Source organism: Odontesthes bonariensis, chromosome 10 (genome assembly GCF_027942865.1).
Source record: "Odontesthes bonariensis isolate fOdoBon6 chromosome 10, fOdoBon6.hap1, whole genome shotgun sequence".
NCBI lineage: Eukaryota > Metazoa > Chordata > Actinopteri > Atheriniformes > Atherinopsidae > Odontesthes > Odontesthes bonariensis.
This window is the reverse complement of record NC_134515.1, coordinates 1,658,517-1,676,661: the sequence shown is the minus strand read 5'-3', so window position 1 is coordinate 1,676,661 and position 18,145 is coordinate 1,658,517. Positions and strand designations below refer to the sequence as shown.

Here is an 18,145-nt window from a genome sequence, read left to right as displayed (position 1 = left end):
AGAAATGATGTTGCTGATATGGGATGTTACACAGCTTCATGTCAGAAGAGGCGAACTGTCCCTTTAACCCTCCTGTTGTCCTGCAGGTCCAAAGTGAGCCACCACCATGTTTAGCTGTAGAAAAAACACCGTAAACTCTCTTTTTCCAACTTGAAATGTTCTGACTTTTCCTAAAGGGACCCCATCATTAGAAAAAGTCACACTTTATTTTTGTTTATGTCTCCATGTGGGCTGTACACCACTAGGGTACAAAGATTGTCTTATGGGTCATTTTTGACCCGTGAATTATAAAAACATTTAAACAGCAGAAAAAAGTTCACTGTTTTTTTCCCTTTCAATATAATTAATTCAGAAGTAATTACTTCACATTTATATAATAGCAATAATAAACCTTTATTATGTAAAAGAAAACTGAGAAAACAAGAAAACTGTTGGTCCAACTGACCAAAAAAAAAAAGTGTAATCCTGGGGTGGAGGGACCGGGGTGATGAAACCTTATCTGAACATATGATAAAGCCAGGTGCAAAATTCTTTGTTCATTTTGTTTACACACAAAATGAAAAGAATATTACAGAGGGATTTCAGGATATCTGCTTTCATTTCCTAGGAAATCAAAATATGCTGCCCATAGCCTAAAAAACATCAATTTTCGCCATATTTTTTTATTATAATGTCACATAAATCAGGCCAGGAATGATTTATCAACAAATCCTTCCGTATATATCTTCAGAATACTGCTAAGTGTATAACTGGAAAGTTTGGTGTTAGTAGGTGCTCCATAGGCTGAGATACTGATACTGGAAAAATACAAAAACCTGATTTTGAGAAAACGGCATTTAGAGATTTAAATAGGGGAATTCATTTTGGTCAATTTGGACGAAACGTACAAATAAAAATGTGATGAAATAAACATTTTTAATTTATGTTTTGAAATAACACATAATGAAGGAGTAGACTGGTTTCATGTTCAGTCTGTGGAGCTCAAACAGCTGATCGATCATGTCAGGAAAGTGATTTTTTCTTCTTATTGAACCTGTTTCCTGATTCTAGTCTCTAGTTAAAGATAAATGAGGTGACTTCAGCAGCCAGGAGGATCAGGTGTCTGCAGAGACATTAGCTTAATTAGCTGCTAACACTAATGAAGTTCGGTCCAATAAAGACTGAAGTCTGTGTATAACATCCACACACGGAAGTCCTGGAGCTCCAGGATGTTTCCTCCTTCCGTCTGATGCGGATCCTGCCGCAGTCTGACCCGGTGTTGTGAACAAACTGGTCCCCGTTACATGTCAACACCGGGGCTAGCCGCAGCTATCATGCTAACAGCTACCCTGCATATTCATTATTCATGCCCGCTCCGTGACCGCCTCACATGAACAAAAACACCGCGAGCTGCCTCACGGAGACCCCGTGACTCCCATCAGGGTGATCCCGTGAAAAGCTAACGTGCTAACAAACTGTCAGAGGAACAGTTAGCAGCATCACATGCTAGCCAACTGTCAGAGGAACAGTTAGCAGCAGAGATGCTAGCCAACTGTCAGAGGAACCGTTAGCAGCAGAGATGCTACCGAGCTAGCACCCCCAACACTTAATGAGAGCCGTTGGTTCGTCCCCCACAGAGGTGGTGAGGTTCAACACCGGCTCTTCACTCACTGACAGCCTCAAAAACCAACACCACCAGCCGCTGCTTCCACACAAAAGCGGCCGAGCTAACGCCGGACTCCCGTTAACTGTCCCCATCCCGGAGCGGCTAACGGGTTAGCTCGGTGGGCTAGCGGCTAACACAGCGCTGCTGCACCTGGCCACAGCACAGGTGTTTTTCCCACCACACTGACAGCTACCTGCGTGTGAGCCCGCGGGACTGAGAGAGTGGCTGCCGGTTGTTAACTCACCTGCATCCGATGGAACTCCTCCTCGGACAGAGCCTGCGACATGGCCATGTTTACCCGGGCTGCCAGCTAGCAGGCTGAGCTAACGGGGAGGCGGAGAGCTGCAGAGAGGCGACGGACGGACAGAGGTGTCACTCTGACGCGCTTTCCCAGAACCGTCCACAGCCTGAAACACAGGTAGTAAAGAAGTGTCATTCAAAATTATTCATAGATGTTACCCGGTTAAATCATTCTTTATCAAATTCAATTTTGTTGATCTTGATCTGAAGTGTGCCTTTTGTGACACTCACACTGAGACCATTATTCATCTGTTATTCATCTGTCATTCATCTGTTATTCATCTGTTATTCATCTGTTATTCATCTGTTATTCATCTGTTTTGGAAATGTGAATATACCCGTAAAGCTGTGGCGAGATATCTGTAGATTTATTTTCGATAACATATGCGGTGATTTTGAGCTCCTTCTGCAAAATATCATGTATTACATCCACAAATGTAAATTCGCCAAAGTGAAACCCAATTTTTGTGCTTTCATGATAGAACTCCAGATGTATTTCAAGTCAATTTCCTCCTCTAATAACAAGAAAGCTATCAAAACTATAAATCTAGTCTCCCACTTTGAAATCTTTAACTCAGTGTAATCCTCATTGTTCATGTCCCCTGGTATATTCTCTCTCTCTCTCTCTCTCTCTCTCTCTCTCTCTCTTCATTTATTATTTAAACTACTTGTGTATGTATTTATTTTGGTATGCTTATTTGTTCTTCATTTATTATTAATGATACTTGTCATGTTTTTGCACTGTTTTTGTATCTTGTAAAGCCAAATAAAGTTGTATTAAAATAAAAATGAAACACAGGTAGTGCGTTCACTGCTTGGTGTGATGCGGCGCTCACCTGCCTGCTGACTCACGCTGTTTCCACAGATAAACTAACCAGTCGGACAGGCTGATAGTTACATAAACAGGCTTCAGGAATGTAAAAGTGTGGCTGTCCTCCCAGAGATGTGTCGATGTTAACTGGTCCAGCAGGCAGAAACCCTCCAGTGCTCATTAATTCACATTACACTCATTCAATCCAAGTGACAAACAAGTGGAGACGTATTGGAGGGTTTGTGTGGTTCGGCGTCTTTGGGAAAATAACAGAATGAGCAGCACAAAAAGCTCCTGGAGCTCAGGAACTGATCGAATCCTCCCTCTGGTGTGCAGATCGTTCTGTTCTGTCCCCATTAACTCTAATCCGGAGCCCATTCCACTGCATTACTGCGTGTTTACTGTGTGTTCTTCCCTCTGATTTTCAGGCTCAGTATTTTCCCTGAGCATACCTGCACAGGTGGACGGGGCCCTTAAGGGCCGGAGCAGGGAGCCTCTGGTTCAGGGCCATGGGTGTTGCACCTGTGGGGGATGGGGGTGTTTCGACACCCCCACTTTTACAGCAAGATGATTTCACCCCCCCCCCCACATTTTCCAAAGGTAAACCCATTTGCCCACCCTGGTAATGCACCAACGTACAATGTGTTTTAAAGACTCTGTACCCTTTTTAGAATAATTCCATCCAGATTTGAGCAATTGTAGTTGGAACTATTGTAGTTTCCATACATGACCCCGTTTAGGGTGATGAGAATACAAAAAAATGCAGTAAAATGGCCCTGTTCTGCATTTTCACAAATCAGAAAAGGGTTTCACAAATCCCAAAGAAGGTTTTAATGAATCTATAGCCTCTTTAGAATAATTCCATCCAGATTTGAGCAGTCTAACTATTGTAGTTTCCATACAGGACCAAGTTTAGGGCGATCAAAATGCAGTGAAATGGCCCTTTATGCCCATTCATTTCATTCGAGAATCGGATGCCAACTTCAGCGTGGTGTCTATGGGCTTGATGTGGCGCTCATGTAACACCCCCACATTTAAAATCACTGCTCCACCCCTGAACCAGAGCCTCCCGGTGGGAGCTTTAGTTTCCGTGATGTTTTTAACCAAGTGAATCAGTTCACTTCAATGAAACTTTATTCACCCCTGAAGGTAAATAAATTATATCCCTGCAGCATTAATCATCATCAAAGATCAGCTGCTGTTACAGATAACAGGATAAAATATAAACCAGCTGACAAAGCCAGGTCCAGGATTACAGCATCTGTTGGTAACCAGCTCTGTGATCCTCCTCCTTTCCTGTTAGCGCTCTGTCTGCAGTCTCTGTCTGCCCGGATAGTCTTAAAGCTATCGATTTTATGAGTAAATCTCACAGAAGGAGTTTGGTGCTCCACAAGGTGCTGCTATAGGCTCCTTTTAGTCAAATTTCAGGCTCCTTTTAGACTCCTTTAAGCCTAATTTTAGCCTAATTTTAGTCTCCTTTTAGCCTAGTTTTAGACTCCTTTTAGCCTAATTTTAGCCTAATTTTAGCCTAATTTTAGTCTCCTTTTAGCCTAATTTTAGACTCTATTTAGGCTGTTTTTAGGCTCCTTTTCATCAGGGCTCCAAACTCGTCCATTTTATCCAGCAGGGATCTCACATTTCCCCTGATGATCGAGGGAAGAAACGGTTTAAACTTCCTCCTCCTTTTCCTACATTTTGTTCTGCATCCTAGACGTCTCCTCTTCAGCTCATCTTGATTTGAGGTCTTATTCCAGCATCCATCCATCACCTAAGCCTTCCCCTCCTCCCTTATTTATGTTCCTTAAACCCAACTTCCTGCTTGTGTTTAGAGAACAACGGTTTGTTGACGTATAAAGTTTTAGTGATTGACTGCCAAAAGTTGCCCTTAAAACTAGTTTAAACCAGTTTAGAAGCTCATAATCACACCGTCCTCCTTCAGAGGATGTTGTGGCTTGTTAAAGGAAGCACTTCACACGAGTCCAGAGTCCCTCCTGCCACCTGCAGGGGGCAGTAGTTAGTTAGGGGCAGTATTTATGGTGTGATTCATTAACCCAATTAAACCAAAATGGGGGAAGCAATACCTGGCAAAACACCGCAGCCTGACCCTTTGATAGCTATCTTTGGTGTGGTTAGTGACAAGTAGGGATCCAGTGTTTCAATTCCTTGGAATCGTTTTGGCGATTTTGCAAACGATTCCCTTATCGATTCCAGTGGGCGTGAATGACGTCACCACGCAGCGTTGCGTGGCGAGTCCAGCGCAGCCAGCAGCCAACAGTAAACATGGCGCCCAAGCGGTACAAATGCTCGAAAGTTTGTAAAAAAGGCGACAACAGGGCAACTTGTAAAGTGAATATTTCACCAAAGGGAGGAAATACTACCAACATGCAATAACTATGAATGAATGATTAACGTTGGTGAATCTGAACCCAGCAACGTTAGCAACGTTAGCAACGTTAGCATGTCCTCGGCTAACACTGCAGGTCACTAACTAACTAACAAACACTGCCTATCATGTTAGCACCATTTGCCTGATTGTAAAAGCTGCTGTTAGTAACGGTTAAGGTTAAATGAATGCCTTCTCAGGCATTACATTTAGATGAAATCATGAGAGACAGAGCCTGACTGGCTCAGAGCCAGAGGCTGGTGGTACTACCCCCAGTTCACCTCTACCTCCAGCTTCTCCTTTCACCAGAGCAGGAAGAGTTCAATTACCCAGGCCAGGATAGACCAATGTGGACCTCACCGTTGTTGGGTTTGTGAGGTCACGACTCGTGTTACTTCTAAACTAAACAAAGTTGATGCTAATCGACCGGTTTGTTGTCCTTTTTCTCCAAATGAGAATCGATAAGGGAACCGACAAAGAACCGAATCGTTAAGCAGAATCGTAAAATGGAATTGGAATCGTAAAAAATCTCATCCATTCCCATCCCTAGTGACAAGCTGGAGTTGTCCCGCCTCCACAGAAATGCGATTGCCTTTGCATCGTTGCATGCCCGCCGTCTGATACTATTGAACTGGAAGGGGAGGAACCCTCCTGCCTGTGTTCATGGGATTAGAGAGGAGATGTTGGGATTGGCTCTGGAAGAAATGAGGTATACAGTACACGGTTTAGAGGACAAATATGACAGACAGGTCACAGTTCATAACTCATATCAAGAGCCTGCCTTTAGCCTGACTCCTTGTTTTTATTCATTAATGTATTTATTTTTCTTTCTTCCTCTTTGACTGCTAGTCTTCTGGATGCCCATATTCTCACTGTTGGGACTTTAGTCTTTCTTCTTATGCCAGAGGTCCAGAATGTTGGTGTTATGACCATAATGATCAACATGGATTGGTTTGAGTCTTTTCTGTCTACGTCTGTTTTTGTATTTGTGTGTATTTGTTTTCTTCTTTTGGTGCTCTGTTAGCACGTTTGATACGTGAGTGTTTTTGTGGATGTGTTTGTGGTGAAGCCACCTGGATGGGGTGGGGGGGGGGTTCACAACTTTTGTAAGAAATGCTTAACTAATGATGTCAATGTTTTCAATATGGAAAAATGATAAATAAAGTTGAAAAAAAGAAAAAAAATGGGGGAGAAGGACCCAGGGCTCCAAGTGAAGGAGGCAGAGAGGGGCAGAAAGTGCTGCTGGGGCAGATTTTACACTGAAACACACATCAGCAGCAGGTGTGAAACAGGAAGTAAACTCAGTGGCTTCAAAGTAAAACAGGACACACAGAAACTAAAAGAAGAGAAATAAACTCTGACAAACAGCAAAATGCATCTTCTGTCTTTATGTTTCTGTGTCTTTATGGTTTAATTTTTCAACATTTGAATTGTTTTTTGTGTCTTTATGGTTTAATTTTGCAACATTTGAATTGTTTTTTGTGTCTTTATTTTTTAATTTTGCAACATTTTAATTGTTTTTTGTGTCTTTATAGTTTAATTTTTCAACATTTTAATTGTTTTTTGTGTCTTTATGGTTTAATTTTGCAACATTTTAATTGTTTTTTGTGTCTTTATGGTTTAATTTTGCAACATTTGAATTGTTTTTTGTGTCTTTATGGTTTAATTTTGCAACATTTGAATTGTTTTTTGTGTCTTTATTTTTTAATTTTGCAACATTTTAATTGTTTTTTGTGTCTTTATAGTTTAATTTTTCAACATTTGAATTGTTTTTTGTGTCTTTATTATTTAATTTTGCAACATTTGAATTGTTTTTTGTGTCTTTATTTTTTAATTTTGCAACATTTGAATTGTTTTTTGTGTCTTTATTTTTTAATTTTGCGACATTTGAATTGTTTTTTGTGTCTTTATTTTTTAATTTTGCAACATTTGAATTGTTTTTTGTGTCTTTATTATTTAATTTTGCAACATTTGAATTGTTTTTTGTGTCGTTATTATTTAATTTTGCGACATTTTAATTGTTTTTTGTGTCGTTATTATTTAATTTTGCGACATTTGAATCGGTTTGCACAGTTTATTTCCACCTGTGGTCATTTTACTTCCTGCTTTATTAGTCTCTGGTGTTTTTTTCTGTGCTGGGCTTCTCTGTGGCTCGTTCACATGTAACTGCGTCACGTCTCTTTCTTTATTTTTAGTTTGTGACTGTTTTAGAGTCTCTCAGACTGAACCCGTCAGTCCTTTTCTGTCTGCTCAGGTTAACACTCGTGTTTCTGATCTAACAGCTTTTCAGAGGTGAAGCCGCCTGGAGGGCGTAAACCTCACAGCTGGACTTTGGCTCTGAGCTCTGAGCATCTCAGGGTGACTCAGGCAGGTGAACCCGGCCGGGTTTAACGCTTGTGATTCACTTTTCTCCGTCAGCTTGAGGAAGGAGCTCCCTCTGACACGTGTCGACACATTAAAGTGGAGTAATCGGGTTACTCTACCTCAGAGTTTCCTCACACTTCCTCCTCTCAGCTGAGGGAGGCTCTCTGATCTGCTGGTGAATTATTCACCAGCCGTCAGGTTCACAGGAAGCGGCTCAGAGAGAGAAGTAAAACTCTCCCGAGCAGAGGTGGAGGCGGTGAGATTCCTGTTTGCTCAGAGGCTCAGAGGCTCAGGTGGACATGGAGCTGCTGCCCTCCCTGCTGAGCGCCCTGAAGGCTGCGGATCCCGGGACGCTGGACCAGGAGTTCAACGTGAGTTTGTTCTGAGCATCACTGATGAAACCTGTAGCTTCTGCTGTCTCAGTTTCTTCAGTTCAGAGGCTTTTTTATTACATATATATATATATGTATATATATTATAACATCCAGCACCTTCACATGGAAGCAAACAGCGTTTAATGGATAAACAGAAGATAAGATTCACTGTTGTTTCTGTCACAAACTTCCACGTTTTATTTCCCGTCTTTCCTGGAAAACCTTGCTGTGGTTTCCCCTCTGAGCTGCTATTCAAACGAGCTGCAGCCCAGGAACAGAGCGGCTCTGTGGCCTCCATCTGCAGCAGACATGCAAAGTTTGGGCAGCGGCGCGGTCACGTGACTCCCATCAGACCTTTCCCCGTTTATATGGACACTTTTCTGTCAATATGTCCCAGTTTGAGTCAAATATAATCAGTCAGCAGCTCGATTTTATGAGTAAATCTCACAGAGGGAGTTTGGTGCTCCACAAGGTGCTGCTATGGGCTCCTTTTGGTCTCATTTTAGTCTCCTTTTGGTCTCATTTTAGTCTAATTTTAGACTCCTTTCAGGCTCCTTTTAGGCTGTTTTTAGGCTCCTTTCAGGATGTATTTAGGCTGTTTTTAGTCTCCTTTTAGCCTAATTTTAGACTCCTTTCAGGCTCATTTTAGCCTGTTTTTAGGCTCCTTTTAGTCTCAGGAACAGGAACCAGAAGTTCTACAAAGATGAATGTTTGCAGGAGGTTTAATGTTCCTATTTACAGACGTGTGTGTGTTTGTTAAAGGAAACGGTTCTGACGGTGTGAAACTGAAACTGACTTTATGCATTTAGTTCACGAGCAACAGAATTAATAATAGTTTTACAGGAAACGGTCTCATTTGTAACCACACCAGCCCAGATCGGGCCACGCTTCGTGGTCTTCTGTTTCTGTTTGGTGGTCGGGTTTTATTTTCCTGTTTGGGTTTCCTCTGGTCGTTAATAGTCCCGTCTGAGTGTTTTACTTTGTGTTTCAGTGTGAGTTTGTCCTGTTTCAAGCTTCCTGCAGCAGGTTTCCTCAGTTCCTCTGCTTTTTCAGCAATTTAAACAAGTCCAAAGTTGTCTCTAAAATTAAATTAAAATAGTCAAATTTCATAGTTCTAGGTTCATGTTTGGATTATTTTACCTGGGCTACACTGAGTAAAGACTGATATTCATAGAAAATGTCTCCAACCGGCTTTCTGGCTTCACTGCAAAAGTGATAGTCACGGCCCTTACTTTGGAATATTTGTACAATAATATAATAATAGGTGTAAGGGATGCTCTAAACTGTACAATTGTGGGATTATCATAGGTGTACTGTACATGTGTTATTCATCTAGATGAAGAAAAAAGACGAACGAATGAAAAACCATTGTCAGCTCAATCATCACTGTAACTTTATTGGAAAAATGTAATAAATGGTTTACGTGCTCCCGCGAATGGGGATGCACTTCTCGGCAGGCATGCATTTCTCGGCAGGCATGCACTTCTCGGCAGGCATGCACTTCTCGGCAGGCATGCATTTCTCGGCAGGCATGCACTTTTCGGCACAACACCGGCCGAGATCAAACAGCCTCCAAAACAAAAGCAGAAGTCTGAAATAGCGACACCGAGGCCAGTTTCTGTTCCCACCTGCTGAGCGAACAAACTAAGTCCAACGACTTCAGGCCGGCGTGGTGGTTTAAGATGACTCTTTCTCTGAGCTTCTTTGTCATCTGCATCAACATTTACTCTGATCTCATGATGGAAAAAACCTCTGAACATGCTGTTAACTTCACAGTAATTACATTATTTACCAGCAGGATAAAAAAAAAAGCCTTGAAAATGGTCAGAAAAACAGAAATCAGACAGAGAATTCAGCCTGTTTGAGTTATTTATGTCTTTTGTTGACATGAAACACGATTAAAATGTTGAGAAAACACGACGAGGCTGAGATGATCTGACGTTAATCCGGCTTGGTTTAGGATTTAAGGCGAGACGCTACAGGTGAATAGGATAATGTTTTAAAATAATAGATATCACCATGAAACTACCAAAGGTGATTACTTATACAAGTATGAAAAAAAAATGTATTACAAGTTTTAGAAATTTGTATGTTTAATTATGCAAATGAGGCATTATCTCATTAAATATGCGCACATTTGCATATATTTCCAGAAGCTAGATCTGAATATATGATAAAGCCAGGTGCAAAACTTTATGATCCGGTGTGGTTAGCTTTATGATCCGGTGTGGTTAGCTTTATGATCCGGTGTGGTTAGCTTTATGATCCGGTGTGGTTAGCTTTATGACCCGGTGTGGTTAGCTTTATGATCCGGTGTGGTTAGCTTTATGACCCGGTGTGGTTAGCTTTATGATCCGGTGTGGTTAGCTTTATGATCCGGTGTGGTTAGCTTTATGATCCGGTGTGGTTAGCTTTATGATCCGGTGTGGTTAACTTTATGACCCGGTGTGGTTAGCTTTATGATCTGGTGTGGTTAGCTTTATGACCCGGTGTGGTTAGCTTTATGACCCGGTGTGGTTAGCTTTATGATCCGGTGTGGTTAGCTTTATGATCCGGTGTGGTTAGCTTTATGACCCGGTGTGGTTAGCTTAATGATCCGGTGTGGTTAGCTTTATGATCCGGTGTGGTTAGCTTTATGATCCGGTGTGGTTAGCTTTATGATCCGGTGTGGTTAGCTTTATGATCCGGTGTGGTTAGCTTTATGATCCGGTGTGGTTAGCTTTATGATCCGGTGTGGTTAGCTTTATGACCCGGTGTGGTTAGCTTTATGATCCGGTGTGGTTAGCTTTATGACCCGGTGTGGTTAGCTTTATGATCCGGTGTGGTTAGCTTTATGACCCGGTGTGGTTAGCTTTATGATCCGGTGTGGTTAGCTTTATGACCCGGTGTGGTTAGCTTTATGATCCTGTCCGGTTAGCTTTATGATCCGGTGTGGTTAGCTTTATGATCCGGTGTGGTTAGCTTTATGATCCGGTGTGGTTAGCTTTATGATCCGGTGTGGTTAGCTTTATGATCCGGTGTGGTTAGCTTTATGATCCGGTGAGGTTAGCTTTATGATCCGGTCCGGTTAGCTTTATGATCCGGTGTGGTTAGCTTTATGATCCGGTGTGGTTAGCTTTATGATCCGGTGTGGTTAGCTTTATGACCCGGTGTGGTTAACTTTATGATCCGGTCCGGTTAGCTTTATGATCCGGTGTGGTTAGCTTTATGATCCGGTGTGGTTAGCTTTATGACCCGGTGTGGTTAACTTTATGATCCGGTGTGGTTAGCTTTATGACCCGGTGTGGTTAGCTTTATGATCCGGTGTGGTTAGCTTTATGACCCGGTGTGGTTAGCTTAATGATCCGGTGTGGTTAGCTTTATGATCCGGTGTGGTTAGCTTTATGATCCGGTGTGGTTAGCTTTATGACCCGGTGTGGTTAGCTTTATGATCCGGTGTGGTTAGCTTTATGATCCGGTGTGGTTAGCTTTATGACCTGGCGTGGTTAGCTTAATGATCCGGTGTGGTTAGCTTTATGATCTGGTGTGGTTAGCTTTATGATCCGGTGTGGTTAGCTTTATGATCCGGTGTGGTTAGCTTTATGATCCGGTGTGGTTACCTTTATGATCCTGTGTGGTTAGCTTTATGACCCGGTGTGGTTAGCTTATTTGATCCGGTGTGGTTAGCTTTATGATCCGGTGTGGTTAGCTTTATGACCCGGTGTGGTTAGCTTTATGACCCGGTGTGGTTAGCTTTATGACCCGGTGTGGTTAGCTTTATGATCCGGTGTGGTTAGCTTTATGACCCGGTGTGGTTAGCTTTATGATCCGGTGTGGTTAGCTTTATGATCCGGTGTGGTTAGCTTAATGATCCGGTGTGGTTAGCTTTATGATCTGGTGTGGTTAGCTTTATGATCCGGTGTGGTTAGCTTTATGATCCGGTGTGGTTAGCTTTATGATCCGGTGTGGTTACCTTTATGATCCTGTGTGGTTAGCTTTATGACCCGGTGTGGTTAGCTTAATGATCCGGTGTGGTTAGCTTTATGATCCGGTGTGGTTAGCTTTATGACCTGGTGTGGTTAGCTTTATGATCCGGTGTGGTTAGCTTTATGATCCGGTGTGGTTAGCTTTATGACCCGGTGTGGTTAGCTTTATGATCCGGTGTGGTTAGCTTAATGATCCGGTGTGGTTAGCTTTATGATCCGGTGTGGTTAGCTTTATGACCCGGTGTGGTTAGCTTTATGATCCGGTGTGGTTAGCTTTATGACCCGGTGTGGTTAGCTTTATGACCCGGTGTGGTTAGCTTAATGATCCGGTGTGGTTAGCTTTATGATCCGGTGTGGTTAGCTTTATGATCCGGTGTGGTTAGCTTTATGACCCGGTGAGGTTAGCTTTATGATCCGGTGTGGTTAGCTTTATGATCCGGTGTGGTTAGCTTTATGATCCGGTGTGGTTAGCTTTATGATCCGGTGTGGTTAGCTTTATGATCCGGTGAGGTTAGCTTTATGATCCGGTGTGGTTAGCTTTATGATCCGGTGTGGTTAGCTTTATGATCCGGTGTGGTTAGCTTTATGATCCGGTGTGGTTAGCTTTATGATCCGGTGAGGTTAGCTTTATGATCCGGTGTGGTTAGCTTTATGATCCGGTGTGGTTAGCTTTATGATCCGGTGAGGTTAGCTTTATGATCCGGTGTGGTTAGCTTTATGATCCGGTGTGGTTAGCTTTATGATCCGGTGTGGTTAGCTTTATGATCCGGTGAGGTTAGCTTTATGATCCGGTGTGGTTAGCTTTATGACCCGGTGTGGTTAGCTTTATGATCCGGTGTGGTTAGCTTAATGATCCGGTGTGGTTAGCTTTATGATCCGGTGTGGTTAGCTTTATGACCCGGTGTGGTTAGCTTTATGACCCGGTGTGGTTAGCTTAATGATCCGGTGTGGTTAGCTTTATGACCCGGTGTGGTTAGCTTTATGATCCGGTGTGGTTAGCTTTATGACCCGGTGTGGTTAGCTTTATGATCCGGTGTGGTTAGCTTTATGATCCGGTGTGGTTAGCTTTATGACCCGGTGTGGTTAGCTTTATGACCCGGTGTGGTTAGCTTAATGATCCGGTGTGGTTAGCTTTATGATCTGGTGTGGTTAGCTTTATGATCCGGTGTGGTTAGCTTTATGATCCGGTGTGGTTAGCTTTATGATCCGGTGTGGTTAGCTTTATGAACCGGTGTGGTTAGCTTAATGATCCGGTGTGGTTAGCTTTATGATCCGGTGTGGTTAGCTTTATGATCCGGTGTGGTTAGCTTTATGATCCGGTGTGGTTAGCTTTATGATCCGGTGTGGTTAGCTTTATGATCCGGTGTGGTTAGCTTTATGAACCGGTGTGGTTAGCTTTATGATCCGGTGTGGCTAACTTTGGTTGGTGTTCCAAACTTCTTCTTCATGGCCAGCGTACAAACTGGTTCAAACCGGCTGAATTAGCTTTTAGCTCACAGAGTGAAACCCGTTTATTTAGTGTTTTTAATCCTGTCATCGATCTTCAGATTCAGAATAAAATCACTTTTTCTTTGAATCTTTTTAAGATTAATTCAGTTATTGTTGTTTTTATTGCCTCAAACTGGAAATAAGACCAGTAAATAAATACGTGTGTGTGTGTGTGTGTGTGTGTGTGTGTGTGTGTGTGTGTGTGTGTGTGTGTGTGCGTCAGATGGTGCGTTCACAGGCGGTCACGTTAAAGAGAGAACTGGGTGTAAGGACTGAGGCCGGAGCTCTGAAGCAAAACATCAAGAAGAACCGATACAAGGACATCCTGCCCTGTAGGAGCCTGATGCTTCCTTACATCCTTACTCCTTATCTCCTTACATCCTGCCCTGTAGGAGCCTGATGCTTCCTTACATCCTTACTCCTTATCTCCTTACATCCTGCCCTGTAGGAGCCTGATGCTTCCTTACATCCTTACTCCTTATCTCCTTACATCCTCCCTCCTTACATCCTGCCCTGTAGGAGCCTGATGCTTCCTTACATCCTTACTCCTTATCTCCTTACATCCTCCCTCCTTACATCCTGCCCTGTAGGAGCCTGATGCTTCCTTACATCCTTACTCCTTATCTCCTTACATCCTCCCTCCTTACATCCTGCCCTGTAGGAGCCTGATGCTTCCTTACATCCTACCTCCTTATCTCCTTACATCCTCACTCCTTACATCCTGCCCTGTAGGAGCCTGATGCTTCCTTACATCCTTACTCCTTATCTCCTTACATCCTCCCTCCTTACATCCTGCCCTGTAGGAGCCTGATGCTTCCTTACATCCTTACTCCTTATCTCCTTACATCCTGCCCTGTAGGAGCCTGATGCTTCCTTACATCCTACCTCCTTATCTCCTTACATCCTCACTCCTTACACCCTGCCCTGTAGGAGCCTGATGCTTCCTTACATCCTCACTCCTTATCTCCTTATCTCCTCCCTCCTTACATCCTTCCCCTGTAGGACCATGCTGCTTCCTTATCTCCTCCCTCCTTACATCCTGCCTCCTTACATCCTTCCCCTGTAGGAGCATGCTGCTTCCTTATCTCCTCCCTCCTTACATCCTGCCCTGTAGGAGCCTGATGCTTCCTTATCTCCTCCCTCCTTCCCTCCTCCTCTCCTTGTTTCCTACCTTTTAGTTCTCCCCATGTTTTTAGTTTGATGTTTTATCATGTTTTAGGTTGTTTCATGTCTTAGTTTATAAGTTCTTGTTTAGTTTTAGCTTTGCCATGTTCCCTTTCAGGCCCCGTTTACACGTTAGGAAGACGCAGATATTTTCCTGCGGTTTGGCCTCATTTACACCAAAACCCCGTTTTTATCACAGAAAACGATTATTTCTAAAACCTCCGGCCAAAGTGGAGATTTCTGATAACGCCGGTTATGTGTTGCCGTGTCAGCTGGGAGAAACGGTGCTTTAGGTTCCTAAACGTCACATTATGCGCCAGAAAATGCTTAAGGCCATGCGAGCGCCTTATGTTTACAGTTTGTTTGGCTGCTGATCAGGATTATCATGGATGATGTTAAAGTTCTACTTATGTTTACAGTTTGTTTGGCTGCTGATCAGGATTATCATGGATGATGTTAAAGTTCTACTTATGTTTACAGATGTTTGGCTGCTGATCAGGATTATCATGGATGCTGTTAAAGTTTGTGGCCTTATTGCATCTGCCAGCCCAAACCTGCTGGCACAGTTCAGAACAGAGGAGCACCACCCTTCCGTGGCCGCTCCTGCGTCCAGTATCCACTGACTGTCTATGTTTCCCTCTTATTGCCTTCAGTTTTGTTGTGATATTTGCTCGCGTTATCTCCTCCTTCACATGAGGAAAGTCCTCGACTCTGAGGATTCTGATTGGCTTGCACGGCTTTATTCCTTTCCCTTCACAGGTTTGGCAGAGTTATTATGGCGCCTGACGGCGTATTTATGCGGGTTGATGTAAATGACAAGTTTTTTGAAAACGATGTTGTGTGCACGATGTTATTATTGAAAACGGAGGGGGGGGGGGGGGGGGGGGGGGGGTATTCGTTTCTCTAAATACCCGGCTATGTGTAAATGTGGCCTCAGCCCCCATGTTCAGTTCATTAGTTCCTTTCCCTTCCTTCCTTCCCCTCCTCCTTCCTTCCTTCCTTCCTTCCTTCCTTCCTTCCTTCCTTCCTTCCTTCCTTCCTTCCTTCCTTCCTTCCTTCCCCTCCTCCTTCCTTCCTTCCTTCCTTCCTTCCTTCCTTCCTTCCTTCCCCTCCTCCTTCCTTCCTTCCTTCCTTCCTTCCTTCCTTCCTTCCTTCCTTCCTTCCTTCCCCTCCTCCTTCCTTCCTTCCTTCCTTCCTTCCCCTCCTCCTTCCTTCCTTCCTTCCTTCCTTCCTTCCTTCCTTCCCCTCCTCCTTCCTTCCTTCTCCTTCCTTCCTTCCTTCCTTCCTTCTCCTTCCGTCCTTCCTTCCTTCCTTCCTTCCTTCCTTCCCCTCCTCCTTCCTTCCTTCCTTCCTTCCTTCCTTCCTTCCTTCCTTCCTTCCCCTCCTCCTTCCTTCCTTCCTTCCTTCCTTCCTTCCTTCCTTCCTTCCTTCCTTCCTTCCCCTCCTCCTTCCTTCCTTCCTTCTTCCTTCCCCTCCTCCTTCCTTCCTTCCTTCCTTCCTTCCTTCCTTCCTTCCTTCCTTCCTTCCTTCCTTCCTTCCTTCCCTCCTCCTTCCTTCCTTCCTTCCTTCCTTCCTTCCTTCCTTCCCCTCCTCCTTCCTTCCTTCCTTCCTTCCTTCCTTCCTTCCTTCCTTCCTTCCTTCCTTCCCCTCCTCCTTCCTTCCTTCCTTCCTTCCTTCCTTCCTTCCTTCCTTCCTTCTTCCCTCCTTCTCTCCCTTCCTTCCTTCCTTCCTTCCTTCCTTCCTTCCTTCCTCCCTCCTTCTCTCCCTTCCTTCCTTCCTTCCTTCCTTCCTTCCTTCCTTCCTTCCATCCTCCCTCCTTCCTTTCCTTCCTTCCTTCCTTCCTTCCTTCCTTCCTTCCTTCCTTCCTTCCTTCCTTCCTTCTTTCCTTCCTTCCTTCCTTCCTTCCTTCCTTCCTTCCATCCTCCCTCCTTCCCTTCCTTCCTTCCTTCCTTCCTTCCTTCCATCCTCCCTCCCTCCCTCCCTCCCTCCCTCCCTTCCTTCCTTCCCCTCCTCCCTCCTTATCTTTTTGGGTCATTTAGTATCTTTTCTGCTCCTCTAAACCAACCTTTCAGCTGTTTTGTGTCTCTGTCATATTTAAAATGTGTCTCTGTTCATATTTAAAATGTGTCTCTGTTTATATTTAAAATGTGTCTTTGTTTATATTTAAAATGTGTCTCTGTTCATATTTAAAATGTGTCTTTGTTTATATTTAAAATGTGTCTTTGTTTATATTTAAAATGTGTCTCTGTTCATATTTAAAATGTGTCTTTGTTTATATTTAAAATGTGTCTCTGTTCATATTTAAAATGTGTCTTTGTTTATATTTAAAATGTGTCTCTGTTTATATTTAAAATGTGTCTCTGTTCATATTGAAAATGTCGCCCCTCGTCTCTCCTCTCGGTGTCCTTGTGTCTTTTCTCCAGATGACCGGTCCCGGGTGGTGTTGTCTCTGCCGACCTCGGACTCAGACTCTGACTACATCAACGCCAGCTTCATCAGGGTGACGGAGCCTCTCATCTTTAAACATGAACACAGACCCTACGCTGGTTCTGGCTGTAACTTCCCTGTTTGTCCTGCAGGGGGCGGCAGGGGACCGCCAGCACATCGCCTGCCAGGGGCCGCTCAGCTGCACCCTCACCGACTTCTGGAGGATGATCTGGCAGTTTGACGTCAAGGTCAGACGCACAGCATGTGTCCAGGCTTTAGTCTGAACCCGAATTATATTTATTCCAGCAGACATTTAGGATATTTCTGCTTTACTCATAAATATTAGTTACATTTTTCAGTTTAATTTGAATTTTTTTTCAGTTAAATTTTAATGTTTAAATTTTTTTCAGTTACATGTCAGTTAATTTTATTTTTACCTTTATTGTTAAATGTACAAATTGTTTTTATTCAGTTTACTGATGTTTATTATTATTATTATTATTGTTATTACTATTTTTTAAACATATTTTTATTGGGATTTTTCATTGATTTAAACATTGACATTTAAACATGAACATTATATCCCCATCTGGCAATAATAATAAAAAAAAAAATTACAATAAAGATAAATAAACAGATAAACATAGAATAAAACAAACAAAATTACGTTCCAATAGGGTCACAGCAGTGCACAAATTGCAGAACTTGTACAATTAATCACAATTCAAGGTTGTGAGTTTCCAGAAAGTCCATATAAGGTCTCCATAAGTGACCAAAATTCTTATTATTATTATTACATACCCTACTCTTCATACTGTAGATTTGTATCCCTGATGTTTATTCTCTATTTGCTTACATATCTTTTATACTGTACGCTGCTGCAACACAATAATTTCCCAAATTGGGATGAATAAAGTATTTATCTATCTATCTATCTATTATAAATCTTCTTGATATTTCCTCTGATGACAGTTTTTCACTTTCCTACGTTCAGTTTGTGGTTCCTGCATCAAAAACACGTGAAGAAGAGATGAAATCTGGCACTTTGAGACAAATAAAACCTTTCATTTTGTGTTGTTTGTGTTGTTTTTTGTCCCTTTTCCGTGACTGATGCAGTTCTGTTAGCAGATGAAATCCCAGTGAAACCTCCTCTGGCTCTGACTAACATCTGCCTCTGTGTTTCAGGTGATAGTCATGGCCTGCAGGGAGATAGAGATGGGAAAG

The 18,145-nt window shown here is 42.9% G+C and overlaps 2 protein-coding genes across 5 annotated transcripts in view; one reads left to right on the top strand and one right to left on the bottom strand.

Moving 5' to 3' along the window:
* gripap1 (GRIP1 associated protein 1) overlaps positions 1–2,017 on the bottom strand; it is a 40,007-nt gene extending 37,990 nt beyond the window's left edge. For 2 of the 3 annotated variants that reach the window (XM_075475901.1, XM_075475902.1), the window contains exon 1: positions 1,890–2,017. In XM_075475901.1, the coding sequence (XP_075332016.1) occupies positions 1,890–1,937 (48 nt within the window). In that variant the 5' untranslated portion in view covers positions 1,938–2,017. The remainder of the gene's footprint in view (positions 1–1,889) is intronic. The other variant, XM_075475903.1, reaches the window with a different exon arrangement.
* Positions 2,018–7,506: 5,489 nt separating this feature from the next.
* ptpn18 (protein tyrosine phosphatase non-receptor type 18) overlaps positions 7,507–18,145 on the top strand; it is a 34,782-nt gene continuing 24,143 nt past the window's right edge. For both annotated transcript variants that reach the window (XM_075475906.1, XM_075475904.1), the window contains exons 1-5: positions 7,507–7,874; positions 13,554–13,662; positions 16,918–16,994; positions 17,074–17,169; positions 18,107–18,145. In XM_075475906.1, the coding sequence (XP_075332021.1) occupies positions 7,803–7,874; positions 13,554–13,662; positions 16,918–16,994; positions 17,074–17,169; positions 18,107–18,145 (393 nt within the window). In that variant the 5' untranslated portion in view covers positions 7,507–7,802. The remainder of the gene's footprint in view (positions 7,875–13,553; positions 13,663–16,917; positions 16,995–17,073; positions 17,170–18,106) is intronic.